Source organism: Haemaphysalis longicornis, unplaced genomic scaffold (genome assembly GCF_048455015.1).
Source record: "Haemaphysalis longicornis isolate Haplotype H1 unplaced genomic scaffold, Haemaphysalis longicornis Haplotype H1 scaffold_9, whole genome shotgun sequence".
NCBI classification, from domain to species: Eukaryota; Metazoa; Arthropoda; class Arachnida; order Ixodida; family Ixodidae; genus Haemaphysalis; species Haemaphysalis longicornis.
In genome coordinates this window covers 124,936,240-124,956,372 of record NW_027526460.1, presented here as the reverse complement: position 1 = coordinate 124,956,372, position 20,133 = coordinate 124,936,240, and the positions used below count along the sequence as shown (strand labels likewise).

The following is a 20,133-nucleotide window of genomic DNA, read 5'->3' as shown; positions in this document are numbered from 1 at the left end:
CATTACGCACTCTTTTTATGTGTACTATTAGGTGACATTATTTTTAAATTGTCGAAAATTTGAGTGCAGTTGGCCTTAAAGGGGCCATGCAGACAAAATACATGTTTGCTTTATTGTTGAGCTGGCCTGGCAGAGATGCCCATACTCTGCCAGGCCAGCTCATCTTAGGTTACAAACATCCAGGATTCATTTTGGGAAGGTAAAGGTGATAAGGTGCACGATTGCATGAAGAGACAGGACAGGAGCCACACAGACGTCCCGCAGGCTGACAAGAGTTTTGCACGGAGAGCTCGCAAGAGCAAGCGTAGGTGGGGGGGGAGGAGGAATAGGCTTCTGATCCTTCCTTGAATCTCTCCTCCATCACAGAGGCGCTGCAACAAAACAAAAGTGTGGCCCTCTTTTTCCTAACCCCACTCTGGGTCTGCGAGGTGCAATTTCTTTTCATCAAGCCCAAATTGAACCTAAATTAAGATAATAATAAAACGTCACTGTTTCGTCATGCAACAGCTGATGCAGCGTTTAGGTAGCCCATGCTGGATGGCGCTTAATTCAAGTGGGGTTCTTATTTCAGGCGATCTTACGCCTGTGAAACTAATTTATTTATCTATGTGAACACGTTAATTAGTAGTTTGTTTTGTCAGAGGACTGACGATCAGATAAATATTTATACACATACATGCAGAAGAATTTGTAGGTGGGAACACGCCCAGGTACCTTGAGAGAGACACTCAAGCGCACGTGAGAGGGATGTCGGGGTGTTTTTACGAGAGATCGGACAGCTAGGCGTGTCCGGGCGACATCTTTAATTTTATATAACAAGAAAGTGGGTGGAATTTTCTCATTCCAGAATGCTCTTATTTTCGGAGGCATATAACGCACCCCCGAAAAATCGTTCTGGCTACGCCACTGTAAAAATAAATCACTTGCAGACACCATTACATTGTTGAGGTCGGCACTATAAAGGCTATCAGCTAGTTCAAAAAACCAAGCAATGGTTCATGAGTAATGCATTTAAAAAAATCCACGCATCTCCACGAAGTGAATCATGACGAGTGGGCGAAGCAGTGAGGATCGTTCTTACCGTAAATTACCCGTGGCATTGCCCACTCGCGCATGTAAATGAGTGACAACGCGTGCGTACAGTATATACAATTGCATTGCAATCCAATCTGACACAATTCAATCTAATCTAATCTTATCCAATCCATTTCAATCCGATCCAATTCAATCCAAATCCAATCAATATCAATCCAATCCAATCCAATGCTCATCGCGCATGCGCAACAGCGTGTACACAGACGCCAAGCCCCGGACAAAGCGAAATCATAAGGTGCTTCGCCCCTAAAAATCAGCCCTTCCAGCCTGTGAAGAAAGAGGTCCACCAAAGCTGGCGCTCTGGTTGGATGGGCTATGTTGGGGTTTAGCTATATACTGAGGCATAGCCTCCTCTATAACTTTATAGAGGAGGCTATGACTGAGGAATCGCTGTCTTGATTGGTAAGGACAGCGGGGCGATCTTCACGTCAGAAACAAAGGACAAACACGATTTGTGGATAGAGACAATGGCATCTCTTGTTCGCCGCACAGAAGAGCGCGCGACATTGCGCAATATTGAGCATGGCGAGTTTACACGACTGCGGCGGCTATGGGGAGCAGTGTAAACCAGGGCTGTAATCACACTCCCTCCGTAGATGGTCATGCTTCACTGTGCAACTCACAAGGTAAAAAAAAATTACACCATCTTCCCGTGGGGAACCCTGATGAGGATGCGAAGTATCGTGGCGGTTCCGTGTGGTTCCATTGTGTTGCCGTTATGTTGAGTGATCTGGTTTTTACTAGCGCCAGAGGGAATTCCGCGTCCGGGTCCACACCGGTGGCAAAGGCACGCAAGTGCTGTTGTGTTACGGTGAGTAGGCGGTGGTTCTCGAGCGCCGAAACTCGTCCATCATGTTCTTGTCGATGTTGTCGTCTCTGTGGTAGAATCGGTAGTCTCCGTCAGCTTTGGTGAGGTAAAGGTTGTTGACATTGGTGCACCGGCTGAGAGCAATGTACACGCCCTCCTCTTCGCAGCTTTGTTGTTGTTGTTGTTGTTGTTCCTTTGTATATTGGCGCATACCCAATCAGGGGATCGGCCAAACATCAGTGGTTAATTCGAATGTGATTCAAAGAAAATTAGAAAATTAGAATGATTCAAAGAAAATTATAAAAATTTGGAAGCTTTTCTTTTTCTTGTGTTGGAGGAATTGAGTTTGGAATTTGGGTAATATTGAGAAAAAAAAGGAAATAAGTAAATAAATAATTAAATAAAGAAAAATAAGAAGAGGAAGAAGAAGGAGGGAGAGGAGGAGAAAAAAATAAAAATAAAAATCAGAAATGGATGCGTTTGGAGGGCTCAGGTGAGGAGCCAGAACAAGATACGAATTAGGTTGTAAATCTTTTGGAATTTGTCTTCTCGTTCTTCTTCTTCTTCGGCGGTTCCCCTACGTGAAGATGACGATGGTGGTTGAACGCGAACCTCGTGATGGATTCTTTGGTTGGCCAATCCCTACTGGCATCCTGCCACAATCAGCATCAGAGGCGCTGCGGACGGGGCTGTTTGAGCTGCAAGGCGCGTGGCGCTTCCCGCCACAGCTTTCCCACGGGAAATTCAGCATCCCCCTCTAAAGTTTTCAGTTCGTCGTTTCCGTTGACGTTCAGCTTCGCGTGCCTTCGTTGTATCAGTAGCTTCTTGACGTAGTTGGATTTGTAGCGTAGTGGGAAGAGCACCGCGTACCTCCCGTTGCGGCCAGAGAGTCGTGGGATCGAAACCGGGCGCCGGTAACTATTTCTTTTTTTTTATAGTGTAGTACCGCGGAGCTGTGGGTGTAAGGAGGAGAGTTGCGCATGCGCAGTGAGCGTGTGGACGGCGCCGCCATCAACGACGCAGGACAAGGCGAGCCTAAGAAATGCTCCGCATTTAAAAAGTCAACTTACAGAGTCCCAGCTGACACCTAAACACTTAAAGTCGGCTTCATCTCTAAACGCAAATGCGTTGCTGGGAAGACATCTCTGCAGGTGCAATATGATCTGTCATAATGAAATATGACATTTTATTAATTTTAACGGTTTTTTCCGTGCTCTGAAAATGGTTGGTCTAGGCTCAGTCTGTCGCCAGACGCAATCTCCTGGATCCTAGTCATAGACAGCTTCGCTTTAATAGCGGAATGCATGTTAGAAAACATTTTTCTAGAAGGTCAGCACTCCGGGACACTGTCTACGGGACAGGTTTCAGCTGTCAGGATATTTTTAAACCGAAGCTTTCTATACAACGTTGATGGCTTTCACTGTCGCTACATAACACACTGCAGGAAAGCCAACTTTACACAACGGGTTTCACAAAACAATGATGACGATAAGCGAAGGCACATCAAGCGCCACAAGAAAAAAAGTGCTTCCCGTAGTCATAATGAAACCTGGGTCCCTTGCTATGAAGTAGACGTCTATGCGATTGCGGGGTTCTGACACGGTAGGGGCAGTTTGGATTTTGTGCGCAAACTTTGAGTCAGGTTGCATGGGACAAAGCTTTTACTTTTAGCCATCGTTCTCTTAAAAAGAACACTGATTGTTTGTATCATACAAGCTCCTGCTGTACATTTATACAAGGTACTAGTGCACTGAGCGGTGACCGATCTGTTACATACACCAAGGAGCTCGTGGCCTCCATAGAAATAGGAGGATACTTTTAGTAGCACAAATCGAGTGTTGCCAGTGTTTGTTCGCACCTGTACAAATGTTGCAGTGGAAGCATAAATGAATACCAGCTTGGGCACGCTACAAAGGTCTCAGCGTGTCGTGCGCGAAAACGGCGGAATTTGGGATGCAGAGCTCAACGAACATGTCATGGTAAGAGCTATAGGTGACACAGGGACCAGGGAGGCATACTAGCATGTTTATACAATGTACACACTGCGTCCTTGTCTCTGGTGTCTGGCCATAAAATTTTATGGGTTATTCTCCGTAGGCTGTATCTATGCTATTGCATATCAAATAGAACTTTGTTTGCGAGCACGTCCTCTTTTATGTGAGATGCTAGTTCCCTTTACAGATTACAATTTTTCTCTCTGTCTTTGACTGACTCCTCCTTCTTTTCACACGCATTTCTTTTTCTCCCCATTGCAAATGTAGTTCCGTGGCCAGACGTCAGTAGTTCCGCCGTCCCGCCTCAACACGTCTGCCAGCTTTGCCTCGCGGCCGATGACTGCTGTACGTGGCGCTGGCTACTCTTCAGCGGCTGTCCAGGGTGAGTGTTTACACGCCATCACCACTTCATTCGTATGCATGCTGTTTCTCCCAGACAATATATGTTGGAGAAGTGAAAAAAAAGAAATCGAAAATCATTATTATTATCATCATCATCATCAGCACTTTTGTGCTCCGGCAGGATAAATGCTTCTCTCATTGACTTCCGGGATCATATCCTAGCTGTGCTGCCCATATTCATTCTTTGCCACCGAATTCTCGTAAATCATTCTGTCTTAGCCTTTTTCTAGTCCTGTCTCTGGGCAGCGATTATCTTAACCTTGTGGGCGACTGGTTGTCAATTCCCCGCAATAAATGTGAAGCCTAACCCTGCATCTTGCTTTTAATTTGACCTGAGTCGGCTCCCAGACGCTCCCAGACACTTTTAGCATTCTTTTTTCTATGCTGCGTCAGGGCAACCTGCGTTTCCTATCGGGGTTCGTAGTAAGTCCCCATTCTCATGCGCGATAAGTCATCACAGTGAGTATGCATACACTGTGTACTTTTTTACTGATCATAGCTTCAGAAAGCCGGCTGAATGCACTCCAGCCCGTTGTAATTCTACGCCTGAGTTTCCTCCCGTGATGTTGGTTGGAAGTCCCGACTTATACAAGGCAGTTTCGTCTATGTAGATTTCATCGCCTTAGCTGAAAGGGAGGCTTATTGTGTGCCTAGTTAACATTACATCTTACTGGTATTTATATTTATTCCTACAACAAGGCTTCCTGACTGTAGTTCCTGAGGCATCCTTTACAGGTCTTCCCCCGAACCAATGAACAAGACGATATCATTCACAAAGATCAACTATTCTTCTTTACTGGCATCCCTGCCTTCTTTCGGAAAGCTTCCTGAACACCCTCCTGTACACGCTGTAAATAATTTTTGTGATATTGTACCTCCTTGCCTGAGGCTCTTTGTAAGAGAGAACTATCACCTCATCGCAAGAAGCATTAATCATGCCTGTACGTTCACTGTATACGTCTTTCAGGAGCTCTGTATATGCCTTCTATAACGCTACTCCGTGTTCCCTCAATGCTTCATCAGTATTGGATTGTAGTGAATCATATTGTGCAGACAAGAACACATGCATGAGGACAGGCAAAGACAGAATTTTGGTGGACGTGTGTAGCGCCGACCAGAACGCAGTACGCCCCATCTGCGCCTTGCACACCTGGTTTGGGAACGTGCGTAAAGCACAAGCTGGTTTTCCTTACTTTGTACAGGCATTTGTATTTTCATGCTTTAACCCAGTGAAGCTTTGAAGGCCGGATATGGCACAAGGGGTCACTTTACCGGCTGCGATGCGGCACGCCTGCATCTCAAAAAAAGGACCGTGCACATAGCGTTGCTGAGTTCATTATCAGCCATGGAGTAATTTCGTTTTTTTACATCATTGGAATTGGATGCTCCAACCGTCAACATATTTGTTTTGTACACATGATTATTACATACTTATACTTTTTCGTGCTTCCTTGGTGGATCCCTTCCTCTAACTAAAAAAAGCTTTTAAAAAAGTGCTGGCCTGATTATAGGCATCACTCCTATTTGAACATTTTGCTCATACGTGATACGGGCATGTGCGGGAAAGAGCTTAACACTGGAGCAATCCAACGAATTATTGATTATGTGATTTAGCGCACCACAGCTACACATGGGCTAGGAGGCGCGCGGTGGTGGGAGGGGGGGAGGCTCCGGATTAACTTTGACGATCCAGGGATCTGTAAAGTCCGCTGAAATCTTGAACAGACGGGCGTTTTTACTTTTTGCCTCCTCCAGAAATGCGGCCGCCGCGGTCTAGATCGAACCCGCAGTGTCATTTGGCTTGGCAGCACAACGCCTTGGCCACTGAGCCACCGCGGAGGGTAACAAGCCAACGAGCATAGACAAAAAGTCACACATACATGCACGTGCACACACACACATACCTAATCATGTGTGCGCATACGCACATGCCATTGTTACCCCAGGCCTAGCATGCACCGCCAAAGGCTAGTACAAGGCCCTGCCAATCCTACTGTTGATTTCCTGCAGTCAGTAAATGCTTGTGGGGAGCAGGCTTTTATCTTATTTTATATTTGTCATCTTAGTTCTCACCGGGGAAGTACAGACCGTCAACCCGAGGTAATACGAGGTAATACAACCCGAGGTAATACAGCTGTGCAAGACGTCCCGTGCAATGTATTTTCCTCGGAGAGTCATTACAATCATGTAGGCATACTTCAGCAGCTGTCGCGTAAAGTTATTGTAAAACCTGAGGGGGGGGGGGGGGGGTCGTCTTCAATGTTTTTTCAGTTAAAGAAGGTTTTTTCGCTTAGGTTTTCTGAGGTGGCGTGTTATGACGACCAGTATCCAGAGTCAGGAGTTAGCGAACCAGCTGCATATATTGATGCCCATTTGATATCTCAATTTTTAAACATGAGCTGCAGGGCGAAAAAAAACCTTAATGTTCTTCTGAAACAAGTTCTCCTACTTTCTTGATTAAAACCTGCGCATACCCTGGATGAAAAGAAAAAAAAATCCTGGGCCATCTCCACTAACGTGAAACCCGGGGAGGGGCGAAGCATGCAGTGTATAAGTGCATTCTTCGTGCCTTGGCGTTTTTGCACACGGAGATGAAACCGTAGGGGGGTAGAGGTAAAGAGCTTTGCTATGAAAGTCTCGGGTATTTGAAGCACAAAGCGTTCCAGGGTGAGGCGCAAACGAGTGTCCCGGTGCTTATTTAGTACGCGTTGCGTCTTAGCGCGAGGCGCAAACGATTGTCCCGGTGTTTTTGTGCCATGACTACATGAGACGACGGTTACGATGACGACATGAGACGCCGAAAGCCCGAGCCCCTAAGGGGGTTCGCCCATAAAATAGGAAACGCTGTGATGGGTATACTGCAGGCCGCAAATGTACATGGTGAGGAAACCGGTTCAGTTGGACATTGGTAATGCACGGACCGCAGGACGTGCTCATTCAATGCGGAAATTGCGGCTCCAAAAATGACCTGTTTGTGTTGTGCTGATGTGGTAATGCCAGAACAGTATGTTTTACGCCATGCTTGCATCGTGGTAGTTCACTGACACAGCGATGTTAGTATGACAAAGGTTGACGGGAGGAATTCAAAAGATAGCGCATTACAGTCAGTAGCTGCGCACTCGGTTGGTTTCCGATAGTGTGCAAAAACCACTGCCCTGATGTCTTGGCGGTTCAAATAGCTCATCCTGCCATTTACCCTCCTGCAGGGCCCGTGGGAAATGTCTTCGATCCCCTGGCCCAAACGAAGGTGTCGACGCCGTCATTCAGCTCTAAGGAGAGTGCCAGGTAGGTGAGGCAATTCAAGCAAGGAGTGGTGCTGTTTTCTCTCAGCCTCACGTTAAACACCCGTGGCTGTTTCCCGCCATAAACGTCACGTGCCCGTTCCCCACTGATTCCGTTGCTCCAACACTGCCTCAAAACCGAGGTATTAATGCGTGCGGCCACCTGGCATTATCCGTGTTCGCCAAGGGTTGCTACTACCAATTGTCTTACTACCCTGACTTGTGCGACACCAGTGCGAACAGATGCTGCTGCCCCTTTCACAATGCTTTACTTCACAGTTGCTTTTGAAAGACAAGGGAAAGTCATCCCTAGGTGGGCGCCTGCATATGTCTGGTCATGCTCTGTACACCCCCCAACCTGTGTGACTTCTTTATTTGAGCCTAGCATCACATTAACTCATGTCGTCTCATAAACATGCTGGTTCGCGTCATGTAAAAAGGTTGAACTTTACCTTTCGTCTTTGCCTTCGCTTTGCCGGCCACACAGGCAACGCCCATGCTATCAGTGCGTGCTGCCTCAAGAAATTGCAAGCACTTTCGAAACACTCGGTGGCAAAAGGTCCTACATTTTTTTGACCGATAGTTCGCACGTTTTGTGGATCTGACCTTTTATTCAATGGCCAACGACACCTTGTTTTCTGTGAAATAATTAATGAAACCTGGCATTTTCTCCCGTTTCCGTCCCATTTTTTCATGACAGTATAATTAAGGAGCACGTCACAAAGCGCCCAGAACAGGCCGGCGGCCCAAGTTTACTCGACCGCCGCCGTCTTCCTAAAAGTCTGTTCTCACTGGCTTTCACATTAGTCGCACAAATTAAAAGCCGATCGGAAAGGGTATTTTTGCTGACATCTTGCTGACGTCCAGGCAAAATTGGCCATCCAGCCCCGCCCCTCTAGGCTACCACATAGCGGAAATTTGCTGTGACGTACTGCTGCATGGCAAAAAAGTGTAGGAAAAACACGCGCAATAGACCGTCAATGAAGTTAATCGGTGCTGCATCCTGGCAGCGTAGCGAATTGTACTTATGATAACCTCTGATTTTTGCTGTTGGCTGTTGTATAATATTTATGCGCTATAGTGGTAAGCAAGAATGGTAGGCTCCTGCGTTTACCCGCACGCCCTTTTGGACTGTGCTTGTACTGCAAGGTAAAACATTCCAAAGAAATTAAAACTAAAACAAATCCTTCCACTTGCTATTTTATATTTTCTAGCTCAGATTTGTGCCTTAAAGTCAGCTACTCAGTAAAATTAGCTCCTACATACAATTATTTTCATTTAGTTGCATATCCCTCCTTTCTCCGTGTTTAACAAAAGTGTACGGACAATCTTCAGCAATCGCGTTTCACCATCTGCAGTCTGTGACGTCACAAAGTGTAATGTGGGAAAGTGTAGGGGGATGCAATACTGGTGTTTATGCTGTTGTCATTTTTGAGTTAATAATAATTTGGTGCTGCTGCGTGTGGTATATTTGTGCTCATGGCACTCTAATCTACCAATAAAGGCCTGCTCGTTTTTTTTAGTGTCCCTTCAGGCGTACCCGAAGGGGCCATGTGGGTTAAAAATTGCTGCGTTTATTAGGAAAAGTAAGATGTTGCGATGTACCACTGCATTGTAAATTATGGCTTTCCTGATCGAAATAAGTATTTCGGTTGGCATTCATCCGGTATTACAACCTCGAGCTGTGCGTTTCAAGAATGTCTCATGAAGTCACGTGATTTGTCTGCTACGTTGTACTGTACTTTTTTCTGCCAATCAACAGTGCTACCACTTTGTGATTTGCGGGCAAAAGGGGTCCGCCCATTTGTTCGCTGTAACACTCGAACAACCGAAATTCAAGCTCCGAGACAATTATCAAAGACAGGAAAATAACTGCAGCCCAGCACAGTTTTCCAGAAGATGTGGCCTAGGTCGTATAAAGAAAACGTGCATTTTGAGAGTCGTCATTATATGTGTAACAACTTACTGAATATTAAAAGTGCAGTGTCACGGCCTTCGTAAAAAAAAGCCGGGGGCGTCGGTGGCGTTAACCATGAAAAAAAAAAAAACGGCGCGAGCAAAAATTCTATAGAGCCACCTTGTAGCGCCCAACAAAACTCTCAGAAGCGGAAATTTTTCACCACTCCCGTGCGCGGCTAAGAGCACGACAGGAAAAACCTAAAGCACTGCGAATGGAGCCCGATATTGCTATTGCGTTCCCTGCTTAAAGGCGAAGATAAAGCATCCTCAAATTTTTATTGAATTATTGAAGGCGTATGCTCCCTTTTTTAGTTTATCTATACTACGAAAATTGTACCAAGTATTGCTGCTCGGTGTGACATCTTGCACACATATGTATTTTCACAGCCCTGAAGAGCGGTTGAAGCAACTTGAAGGTGCTATCATGGAACTTGTGGAACAAAGTTCTATCTCGGCCTCCAAGCAGCAGTACAAGCTGGTGAGAAATACACGTTTGCACCAAACGGTCTTTTGCGGCATCTCTTGGAACTTTTGTTTTCAATTTTTGCTCAGACATTTCATGCACAGGGTATTGGTGCTATCAGGACGGAGCTTACAGCAGCAATTGGTGCTGAGTATGTATTTTTACATGATGTTCTGTTTAGCAGGTCTTGCTCTCAGCAGGTAGTTTATGCAGGAAGTACAAAGCGTGCAGGCAAAATGTGCAAGCCTTTTTCCTGGACTTGCAGCCAAATCGGGACGAAGAACAGCATATCAACAGAAATACACTGACCAGTGGTAGCAACGCCACATGTTTTCCACACCGTACACCTTTGGATTAGTTGGCGTATTCATGGGAGGTTGTGGCCGGTACTACACCAGGGTGGCCAATCCTGCTCTGGTGAGGGAGTGCATTACCGGCAATGGTCGCCGGGGTCAGGCCGCACCCCAAGCCCCTTTATGCAATTCCATCAATACGCGGATTTTTTTTTTTAATCCGGTGGGAATTGTCCGGCACCGGGATTCGAACCACGGTCCTTCTGCACGCGAGGCGGGTGTTCTACCTCTACGCCATCGCTGCATCCCTCGCTGGATAATGATCAATAACCTCGGGACAGCACAGCAGTTTGAGATAGATGGCGAGGCAGTGGAAGTGGTAAGCGAATACATATACTTAGGCCAAGTTGTGACCCCAGATCCCAACCATGAGGCAGAGATAATTAGAAGGATCAGAATGGGGTGGGGTGCATATGGCAGACATTATCAGATAATGAATAGCAGCCTACCATTGTCGTTGAAGAAGAAAGTGTATGACAGCTGCATCTTACCGGTACTCACCTACGGGGCAGAAACTTGGAGGCTCACTAAGAGGGTTCAACTTAAATTGAGAACGACTCAGCGGGCAATGGAGCGGAAAATGATAGGTGTAACATTAAGGGACAAGAAGAGAGCGGAGTGGGTCAGGGAGCAAACTGGTGTTAAAGACATATTAGTAGAAATTAAGAAGAAGAAATGGACTTGGGCAGGGCATGTAATGCGAAGGCAAGATAACCGCTGGTCATTAAGGGTAACAGAATGGATCCCTAAAGAAGGCAAGCGCTGCAGGGGGCGGCAGAAAGTTAGATGGGCAGATGAGATCAAGAAGTTTGCGGGGATAAATTGGTCACAGTTGGCACAGGACCGAGGTAATTGGAGAATAATGGGAGAGGCCTTTGCCCTGCAGTGGGCGTAGACAGGCTGGCGATGATGACGATGATGATGACACCTTTGGATGCTCGTTGCTCGTCTTGTCACAGATTTTATCATATTGGCGTAGAAGGCTAGAAGGCGTTGTTTTGCATAATCTGGAATATTGGATAATATTTCAAATCAGCAGCCAGGTGCAAGGAAAATGTGTGGTGCTTGTGCTGATAGAGAATAATACAAATATGGACGTGTGGATGATGCACCTAAAATGATGCACCTTTCCACCAGGAACCCAGCATTCGTCATGTCATGCTATGCCTTCCTTGCATTTACAGGGATGCCATCCAAAGAGCAAAATTTCTGAATCTCTTTTAATTGCTAATTGTCTTTATTATGCAACAGCTTGAACCTGAGAGCGTTCCCAGCAATCATCTGTCTCGAACACGCTGCTCGAATATTATGGGCAGCTCCAAAATCTGTGAAAATAACATCGTCCTTGCTTAACTTTGCTCCTACTTAGTGCATATAGCAGTGCATGCCTTTGACTGCTCGCCCATTTCTGCAGGCCCTTGATCAGGCTAAGGATGCTGTGGCTAAAGAGAAGAACCTGTCGCGGCAACGTGAGCAAGCGGCCTCCGAGATGCCTCCCAACCTCGATCTTATGTACTGTGTAAGTTGGGCATTGATTGTCTTCCTGCGGCTCACCTTCATAATCCGCCCCTAGCCCTCTTGTAACAGAGGTGGAAAAATAGGCTTGTTCGTTATAAGCTTGATAAAATGTTTGGAAGCGAAATAGAAAACTAAGACATTTTACAGCTCACGATTCAATACGATAGGGTATTGCACTGAAGGTGTCTTACCTTTGTAATCGATCCCTAGCTGGGGAACCGATATAAAGAGCTGGCTGGATGATGCGGCAATTTAAATGCTGTTTTAGATGCGACTGCATCTAATTCACTCGCCTTGTCCCTCCATACGGCGTTGTCCGTCCACACCCCTCCCCCTACACTACCAAAAAAATAATAGTTAGCGGCGCCCGGTTTCGATTCCACGACCCTGTGGGCGGAACGCGAGGTACATGGTGCTCTTCCCACTGCGCCACAAAACCGAGACAGAATCAAATGCTCCGAACGCGCCTTATATCCTTGACTCATTCAAACTACGTCAAGAAGCTACTGATACAACGCATGATGGGGCAATGATTGACACTTGCAATAAAAGAAAAGAAGCTCCCACTTACAGCAACAATGATGGAGTAAAGGCCGTTGCGACAGCGAAGCCCCAGGCATACCACTTAGAGAGATTGACCAAGATTGGCCAATAAAACATAATAATAATCATAAAACATAATAATCATACGCGTTCCCGACACGTTTCACGCGATTTCAGAATGAATCCAACGGAAACACCAAGTGAACCACACGATGCGTCACATCTACACAGGGTTCCCCTCGCGGGGAGGTGGACGCAATTTTTAATACATCCCTGGAGCATTGCTTGGAATACATGCTTAGAGTACTATGCCCACATAGTACAAATCTTTTACAAGCCTTCATGTACAAGTACCAGTCTTCCGGACGGACGACTTGGTATACGTAAGATCGGGGCCGGTTTGACGGGTTGGTAGGTGTTCATGATGACAAAAATGCTATTGAAAACGAAGACTCACTAAGTCTTCGCTTTCAATAGCACTATTTTATGATAGTATTCTTGTCCACCTTCGGTACCTTTGTCCCTCCTGCTTTTATTCTGTCGTAACTGCCACGCCATGCGTTGCAAACGGTGCGCATTTTGTGCTTGGAAAAAAAGAAATTTCCCGGCGAGAAATATCTAGGAGGTAGCAGAAAGAGCACCAGTCTTTTTATTTTGCTTCAAATGAAAGAGGTTTTGTTTTACGCATCAAAAAAGTTGCAGAGGACATTTAAGTAATCAATATAAGATGCGATAGGGTTCTTTGCTGTCAAGGGGGCATTTTGAAACATAGCTGCTGCATTTAAAAGCACTGCTCTCTAAGCGCTTGATATGAACTGAGAAAGAAAGACTAGCAAAATGGTTTATATATGCAGTGGTGCACAGAAATAGTGACTCTGAACCTGAGGGCAGAATGCAGAAGAATGAACACCACTGCGCTGGTGTGTGCCGAAGTCATGCGTCCTCTCTTTTTCGTTGTTATGTCGATTTCGGCACTCTAGACTCTAGACTGCACTTGTCACAGCACCTGATTCCAGCTGCAGGTGGCCACTCGCTTATCGCTGCCACCGCCACGTGGCAATGACTATGCCGTTTCTGCAGACACCTGATAAGCATGGCTGATCAGCACGGCAGCTGCGGACGCCTAACGCCCTCTGAAAACTAAATAGCTTAGTAACGCTACTACGTTAAAATACCATTGCCCGAGAGAGCAGCTTTGCATCCTGCGAAGTGTGTGTAGTCAGTTGGTTCATCCTCTTTGAAACAAGACCAGCCTGAAAAATCCGCGTAATCTTGTCGTGGTCAAGTCACAGGGAAACATTTCATGTGGGGCTTCGCCAACCTTTCCAGTTTATCGCCGGTTGCACAATTAAGTCTGTCATGAATTTTTGAAGTGGTGGCAGTGGATTTACACTTGATGCAGCAGCAAAAATAAACTTTCAATTGGGGCTTCGAGTGCTGCAGAATTCGCGAAAATTGAGCCCCGCGACCAAGAAAATAAGATACCGCCACTGTTTAATGGAAAAGATCCGAACTCGCACACATGCACATGTTCTTCGGTGGTGAGTGCACGCATCGATCCTTGGGCAGGCGCTGTTCAACCTGGCCGTGCAGTACACCAACAACCAGATGTACACCGAAGCTCTCAGCACGTACCAGCTCATTGTGAAGAACAAGGCCTTCTCGAATGCCGGTGAGTACTCCTTTGCTCTATGCTCACCGGCAATAACTAAAGTAACAAAGGAGGTAGAACTTACCCTCGGGGTCAATTTGCAGCTGAGTATGTTTTGGGTGATGTAATATATATTGTCACGCAAGCGCAATGTGCGGCAGATGACTATTGCCAGGCGGAAGCATGGTACGGAGCACCGGTGATAGGCCCGCGAAACATTGGCTTCGGCGCAAGTCTTGGGGATCCGTCGTTGCGCATACAGCACCTTCCACCAGGCTGTTACATTCGGGAATGGTTTATTTACAGAAGCGCGTTGGCTTTGAAGATGGAGGGAAAGCTGGAGCGCCGGTGGGAAAAAAGAGGAGAAATCCACGCTTCTTTCTTCTTCTCGAACGTCTCCCACCTTCTTCATCTTACTCAAGAGTGCTGAGTTATCAGAGTAGTCAAGCCACAGGTATTACGCAAGTGCAGTGTGGCCCGACTAAGCTGATAAGTTCAGCCCTCTTGACTGAGCTGAAGAAGATGGGAGACGTTCGAGACGAAGAAAGAAGCGTGGATTTCTCCTCTTTTTTCCCACCGGCGGTCCAGCCTTTTCTCTGTCTTCAGGGCCAACGATATCTGAAAATAAACCATTTTTGGACGTGACAATATATGTGTTGCATTTCCTACTATATGGTATGAGAAGCACGGTTCCGGCTCCTGTTGCTAATGGGCGGCTTTCACATCGACGTTTCTGCAAGCTGTCATTGGTGATGGTATAAATAGAGCGCTTTTCCAAGCGAGTGTTGCGGGCTTCACCTGGCTTCACTGCATAGCAAATCCTATAAAATTCTCTGAAATACCTGCTTAAATGGCTAAAGTTTGAACTTCAGCGAGGCATTCTGATGCTCACGGTCACAATCCATCGTGTTTAAGGGCCATTTATTTTACATGGGAACGCACCACTAATACGCTGAAGCAGTTTTACTGAATTTGCCTTTGACCTACATTCAACATCACTTCCCCTCCCAGGATTAAATACGTACTACTGAAGTGTTCTGTTTGCGAATACCGACTAGGTTTTGTGCAGAAACGCCCTTTTACGTCTTTTGATGTGAATTTAGTGGACGAGGGCCATCCTTCATGAACTTTGCTTTCCTTCATTGTGAATGTGCTTGCAGTGCAGCATTCTTTACACGAAGTTTTTCGGTCGAACATTTTGAAACCTCGACATCCCCTCGAGTGAACAGTCACAGGAGGTTGTGGCCTAGTATTGAACCAAGGTGACGGAATCCTTCTCTGCTGAGGTAGTCCTGTTTGTATTAACTTTGCTGTCACGGCGTAAGAAGCTTGATACATTGTATTAGTGCTACATACCGTAACTATCCAAATGGGATAGTTACAGTATGAACACCACCAGGGATAGCTACACCAGAACACCAATTAATGTGAGAACATCAAATAGCTTTAAACTTCCTCCCTCAAGTGCGATATAAACTTTAATGATGAATCCTGATGCTACGGCCACTGACTCAAAGTGTACGGTATGGGGCATAGATAAACTTGAGGCATACATCACCTGTCAAATCAGACTGGAAGGCCAGTGTGGAGCGCATTTCTTCACGACATGATTACTGCTGCGGAGCAAAGTCCTGCCATACTGAGTAACTAAGGTTTCTTTCAGATTGTTGGAGTTTTGTGCCCCCTGTTGTGGCTTAGTGAGGTTGACGTTGAAAGCAAGAAAAACTACTAATTCCGTATGTGCCGCTGTTTGAGCGCAAGCAAAAACAGCGAAGGAAAAAGTCACATCCATTCGAAATGCAGCTGTTCCGCTACAAAGGAGGGCTACACTACAGCTTTCCCGGAAAAGTTGCAGCTGAAGAAATATAATCCGGAACCATTGCCTAACTAGGGTAGTCACCCTACCAACTGAGCTAACCAGGACGCTGGCCGTTCGACGCAGGATAGAGAATTGATTAACGATTCTGCGTGAGATAGAACTATCAATTCGTTTCTTCCCTGTGGTTGGACTGCAGGTCGGCTGAAGCTGAACATGGGCAACATATACTTCTACCAGGGAAACTACAGCAAGGCCATCAAGTTCTTCCGAATGGCTCTGGACCAAGTGCCTAACACACACAAGGACATGAGGTGGGCAGCAGTTTAAACACCGATTTTACAATTACCTGTTACACCAATATTCTAATTAACAAAGACACATTTACTGGTAAGTAACGAATGCAGCCTAATGTTTTCGGTATTTAAATAAATACTCAATTTCACGAAGTGCTTGGCGGTTCTCCTTGCTTTAAAGGTGCCATGAAAACAAAACACAACTTTGTTACTTTGAAAGAACCTGCCTTTGGTAACCCACTGAGCCCTGCACCCAGAAAAGGTGGTTTGTTAACAAAAAATAAACCAAATACTGAAAACGTATAGATTTCGCATTATACGACATCAGCAGTGACTCAATGCACCAGTAATGCAATAGAGGGAAACCCTAAAATAATGGAAGCACTTCTATACAACATAAAAGCTGTCAAGTGCGCAGCTGGGATTCGCCCGAGGGGCTGTGGAGCTCTCTCTTAACTAATTTCGGCACGAGCCTGGCGTTGGTATACCGAAAGTTGTCAAGAGAGGGTGCCGCAGCCCCTAAAAAGGTCTATAAAGAGACACGGGATTGAAGTTTCATTAATTTGGGGTAATTAAGAGGCGTTGCGCTACTGAGCACGAGGTGGCGGGTTCAATTCCCGGCCGCGGCGGCCGCTTTTCTGTTGGAGGCGAAAAGCAAAAACGCCCGTGCGTACGATATTTCGGCCCACGTTAAGGATCCCCAGGTGGTCAAAATTAATCCGGAGCCCTCCACTACGGCGCGCCTCATCGTCTGCGGTGTGTCGGCGCGTTAAACCGTAAAATCAGTCAATCAGTTTGTGGTAATTAATGCGGTAATTCATCACTTTTCCTTATTTTATATTATTGTGTACTTATTTGAAGCCTAGGCACGGCAGCCTCCATGGCAACAGCGCAGCGCAAAGACCACACCCACCAATTTGCATATGAGTAACGGTTGCTTCTGTGGCGCAGTGAGATTGACATCGGCTTATTAACACGAAGGACCCAGGTTCGATTCCGATCAGGGGAAGCGGTGGTCTTTAAAAAACCTTTTTTTTGGGTATATTGTGACCCCGGACGAGCTACGACGGCATCACGGGCCCCTGAGGGGCTCCGCACTTAAAACACAGTTATCAGAGCGTTCACTGTACATTAGCATTCCAGTGGTATTAACAGGAACTATAGAGGCCCCACTACAATCCCTCAGGGATGTTCATTGGTGGTGGCTTTGGGAAGCAGACGCCAATTGCATAAACAAGATTCGTAGATGTCATAGAGGCCTCTCCGAAAAGTAGCTGGGGAGTCGCCGCTGCTTCATCTGGTTTTCCCCTAATATTTCTATTCCTTGTTTGAAGGTTTCGATGAAATTGATGTCATCGTTACCGGGATAGAGCAGTCGTTTAAGTGAACCAAACTTGTATTTTGTCTTCATAGTCCACCCAGCTAGCAGCAGTTCTCCCACACAGACGTATTTGTCTGCTTACTCTGTTGGGAATACAGCTGCCATGATCAGAAATGGAGCTCGATTGCCATGTGGTGGGAGATGCCCTGTTGTGCAGAGGCCGGTTGAGTGCAGACTTTGACGCTCAGCGTAATCACACTCCCCGTGCTGCATGCAGGCTGAAAATCATGAAGAACATTGCGCTGGCCTTTGTGCGTATGGGCCAGCTAGTAGACGCGGTGACGTCACTGGAGTACATTATGGCGGAGAAGGCGGACTTCCGCACCGCCCTGCACCTGGTGGCCTGCCAGTACGAGCTGAACGTGGTGGCCGGCGGAGGGGACCGGGACAAGGTGCGCCGCAGCTTCCTCAAACTCCTGGACGTGGCGCCCGAGCAGGTCGACGAGTTCGACAAGTACGAGCCCTCCTCACAGGTAGGGCCTGGCCCTTTTAAGAGCGGAGCCATTGTATGTCGAGCCTTTTCATAAGTCTGCTGTAGGTCGTGCGTCACGCAGGGGTGGGTTCCCGGGCTCACCGATAGAGGACGCAGTGGTCTTGCAGAAGTGGGTTCCTCTCCTTTCCGCCGCTGAAATTTAGCTGCCAATTCCTTTTAAGAACCGTAGAATTTGTGCGGTGATGGCGATGCCGTTGTCAACCGAGCGCCCTTTGACGTTCGAGCAGATACAGGAGAGTCGCAGCTCCACTGTTTCAGAAGATTTTAGACTGGATGGAACTTTTTTTCTCAGGGTATTAGGGCCACGTGTAGGTTGAAAAAGAGGCATACTCTATCGCAGATACTGCAGGTTAGAGTGCATAAAATGTGCTGTAAATTTCATCAGAGCATCGGTGTTGGCTAGTTGGTTACGGTTGTGAAACATTACTTAGCGCACCAGAGAATAGAATCCAAGAACACCTGTCCTGTGTTCGTTTTCCGTCCTGTTTTCTTGCGCACTCAGCAATAATGTTTTACAGACCTAAATTTGTTTATTGTGAAGTCCACTTTTTCTCTTGTAGCACAAACATTTAGTTTTGCGGAGTACTGCAACAAACCTGAGAAAAACCAGATCTCCGAACGCATGAATTTCGTTTGCCCCTTTCTCCCTTTCGTATAAACGCTTTTCAGACTCTTCGCTGCATTTGCACTAACTGCTACCTGAAGCTCAATTGCAAATAAAAAGAACATGAAGTATTTATTGTTCCTCAAATCCGACACAAACATCCTGCAAATATCCTGCACAAGTGTTCCAGGAATTCAGAGGAGCTGGTGCCACTCATCGAAATTAAATCTCCAAACTTCAACGCATATGGAGAAAAAAAAGACATCCATGCACGTACCACTATACTCTTGATCTCGGCTTGCTCATCGGACATGCGGACGTCACCTTTGGCACCCCTCTCTGCCCTTTAAAACTTGACCAGGTGTTCTCCCGAAGAGTGGACCTTTAGAAATAGAGAAATTACTGTAATGAGGGAAAATTGCTATAAAACTGAAGCATCCGATGTGATGTAGTAAATGCAAAAGCATTGCTTTCCAGTTAATTATAGTGTTTTCTAATTATATATATTTTCTTGTGTTTTTTTGTTCTTCATTGCTATAACTCCGAGTTTGAGTGTTCCCGAGACGGGGGTGAGGGAAGGAGTGAGGTGGGAGTCCCCTTCTTTTTTCACCCCTCTGACGGTGCCCAGAAATCCTTGGGCCCTGGCAGTGTCTGCTTGAATCTTAAGTTCTGGGCTTTTAAATAAAGTACTAAGTTTGCGGGTTCAGTTATGAAGGTAGGTATCTACGGTAGAAGCCATAAAATCACTGTTTAAAATAAACGTAATAAAACCTGTGCGTTTGTAAGAAAATCTTCAGTTGCTAATCTGCACTCCACCACACCAGTTCCTAGTTTTGCCCTATGTTTTTGCAGTCATTTTTCTGATGCTCCCGTACGAGCGCGTCTGAATTGATATGCATACAGCTGTCATTCAAGAAGAGATTTTAGTGTTTGTGTGTGTATGCATGCATGCGTGTGTGCGTGCGTGCGTGCGTGCGTGCGCGTCCACAAGCAATGGAATGGTTTTACTCTGTTGAAACCAGCATCAAAGAAGCGATGCCGAAAAAGTCCCATGTTCGCCTAGACACATTTCAGATACTGCAATGAACGGGAAACAGAGCGAAATGATATTCTCAGTCCGCAAAACTTTTGCATGGCCGGCTAAATGTCATAAGGTGGTTTGCTTATCTCTTATCCTATTCCACTCTACAGCATTTCCATTTAATACTTTGAATGCCTCTGAAACTTGTTTATTTCATGCAGGACGATCCAGCCGAGATGCTGTTCTTTGAGGAGATCAAGAATGATTCCCTACAGCAGATTGAACGGGAGAGGTAAGTGGCTGCAGATTTGATAATCCATATTCGTTGTTGGCATGTTTCCGTCAATCCGCTAAGTAAAGAATTTTGGCTTGAAATACACGACCCTTGCAGTGTGTTGTAGAGGCGCCGTGTCTGCTGAAGTAGTGGGCTGAAAATGTACGACCTCTGGCCACGC

The 20,133-nt window shown here is 46.2% G+C and overlaps 1 protein-coding gene across 1 annotated transcript in view; it reads left to right on the top strand.

Annotated features, from left to right (window-relative positions):
- Window positions 1–20,133, top strand: part of Nompb (intraflagellar transport protein 88-like protein nompB) — a 60,058-nt gene that overhangs the window by 10,225 nt on the left and 29,700 nt on the right. Inside the window, exons 4-11 of the mRNA XM_077683145.1 lie at window positions 4,165–4,279; window positions 7,506–7,584; window positions 9,927–10,017; window positions 11,770–11,874; window positions 13,986–14,088; window positions 16,083–16,197; window positions 17,778–18,033; window positions 19,900–19,970. Of these exons, the coding sequence (XP_077539271.1) occupies window positions 4,165–4,279; window positions 7,506–7,584; window positions 9,927–10,017; window positions 11,770–11,874; window positions 13,986–14,088; window positions 16,083–16,197; window positions 17,778–18,033; window positions 19,900–19,970 (935 nt within the window). The remainder of the gene's footprint in view (window positions 1–4,164; window positions 4,280–7,505; window positions 7,585–9,926; window positions 10,018–11,769; window positions 11,875–13,985; window positions 14,089–16,082; window positions 16,198–17,777; window positions 18,034–19,899; window positions 19,971–20,133) is intronic.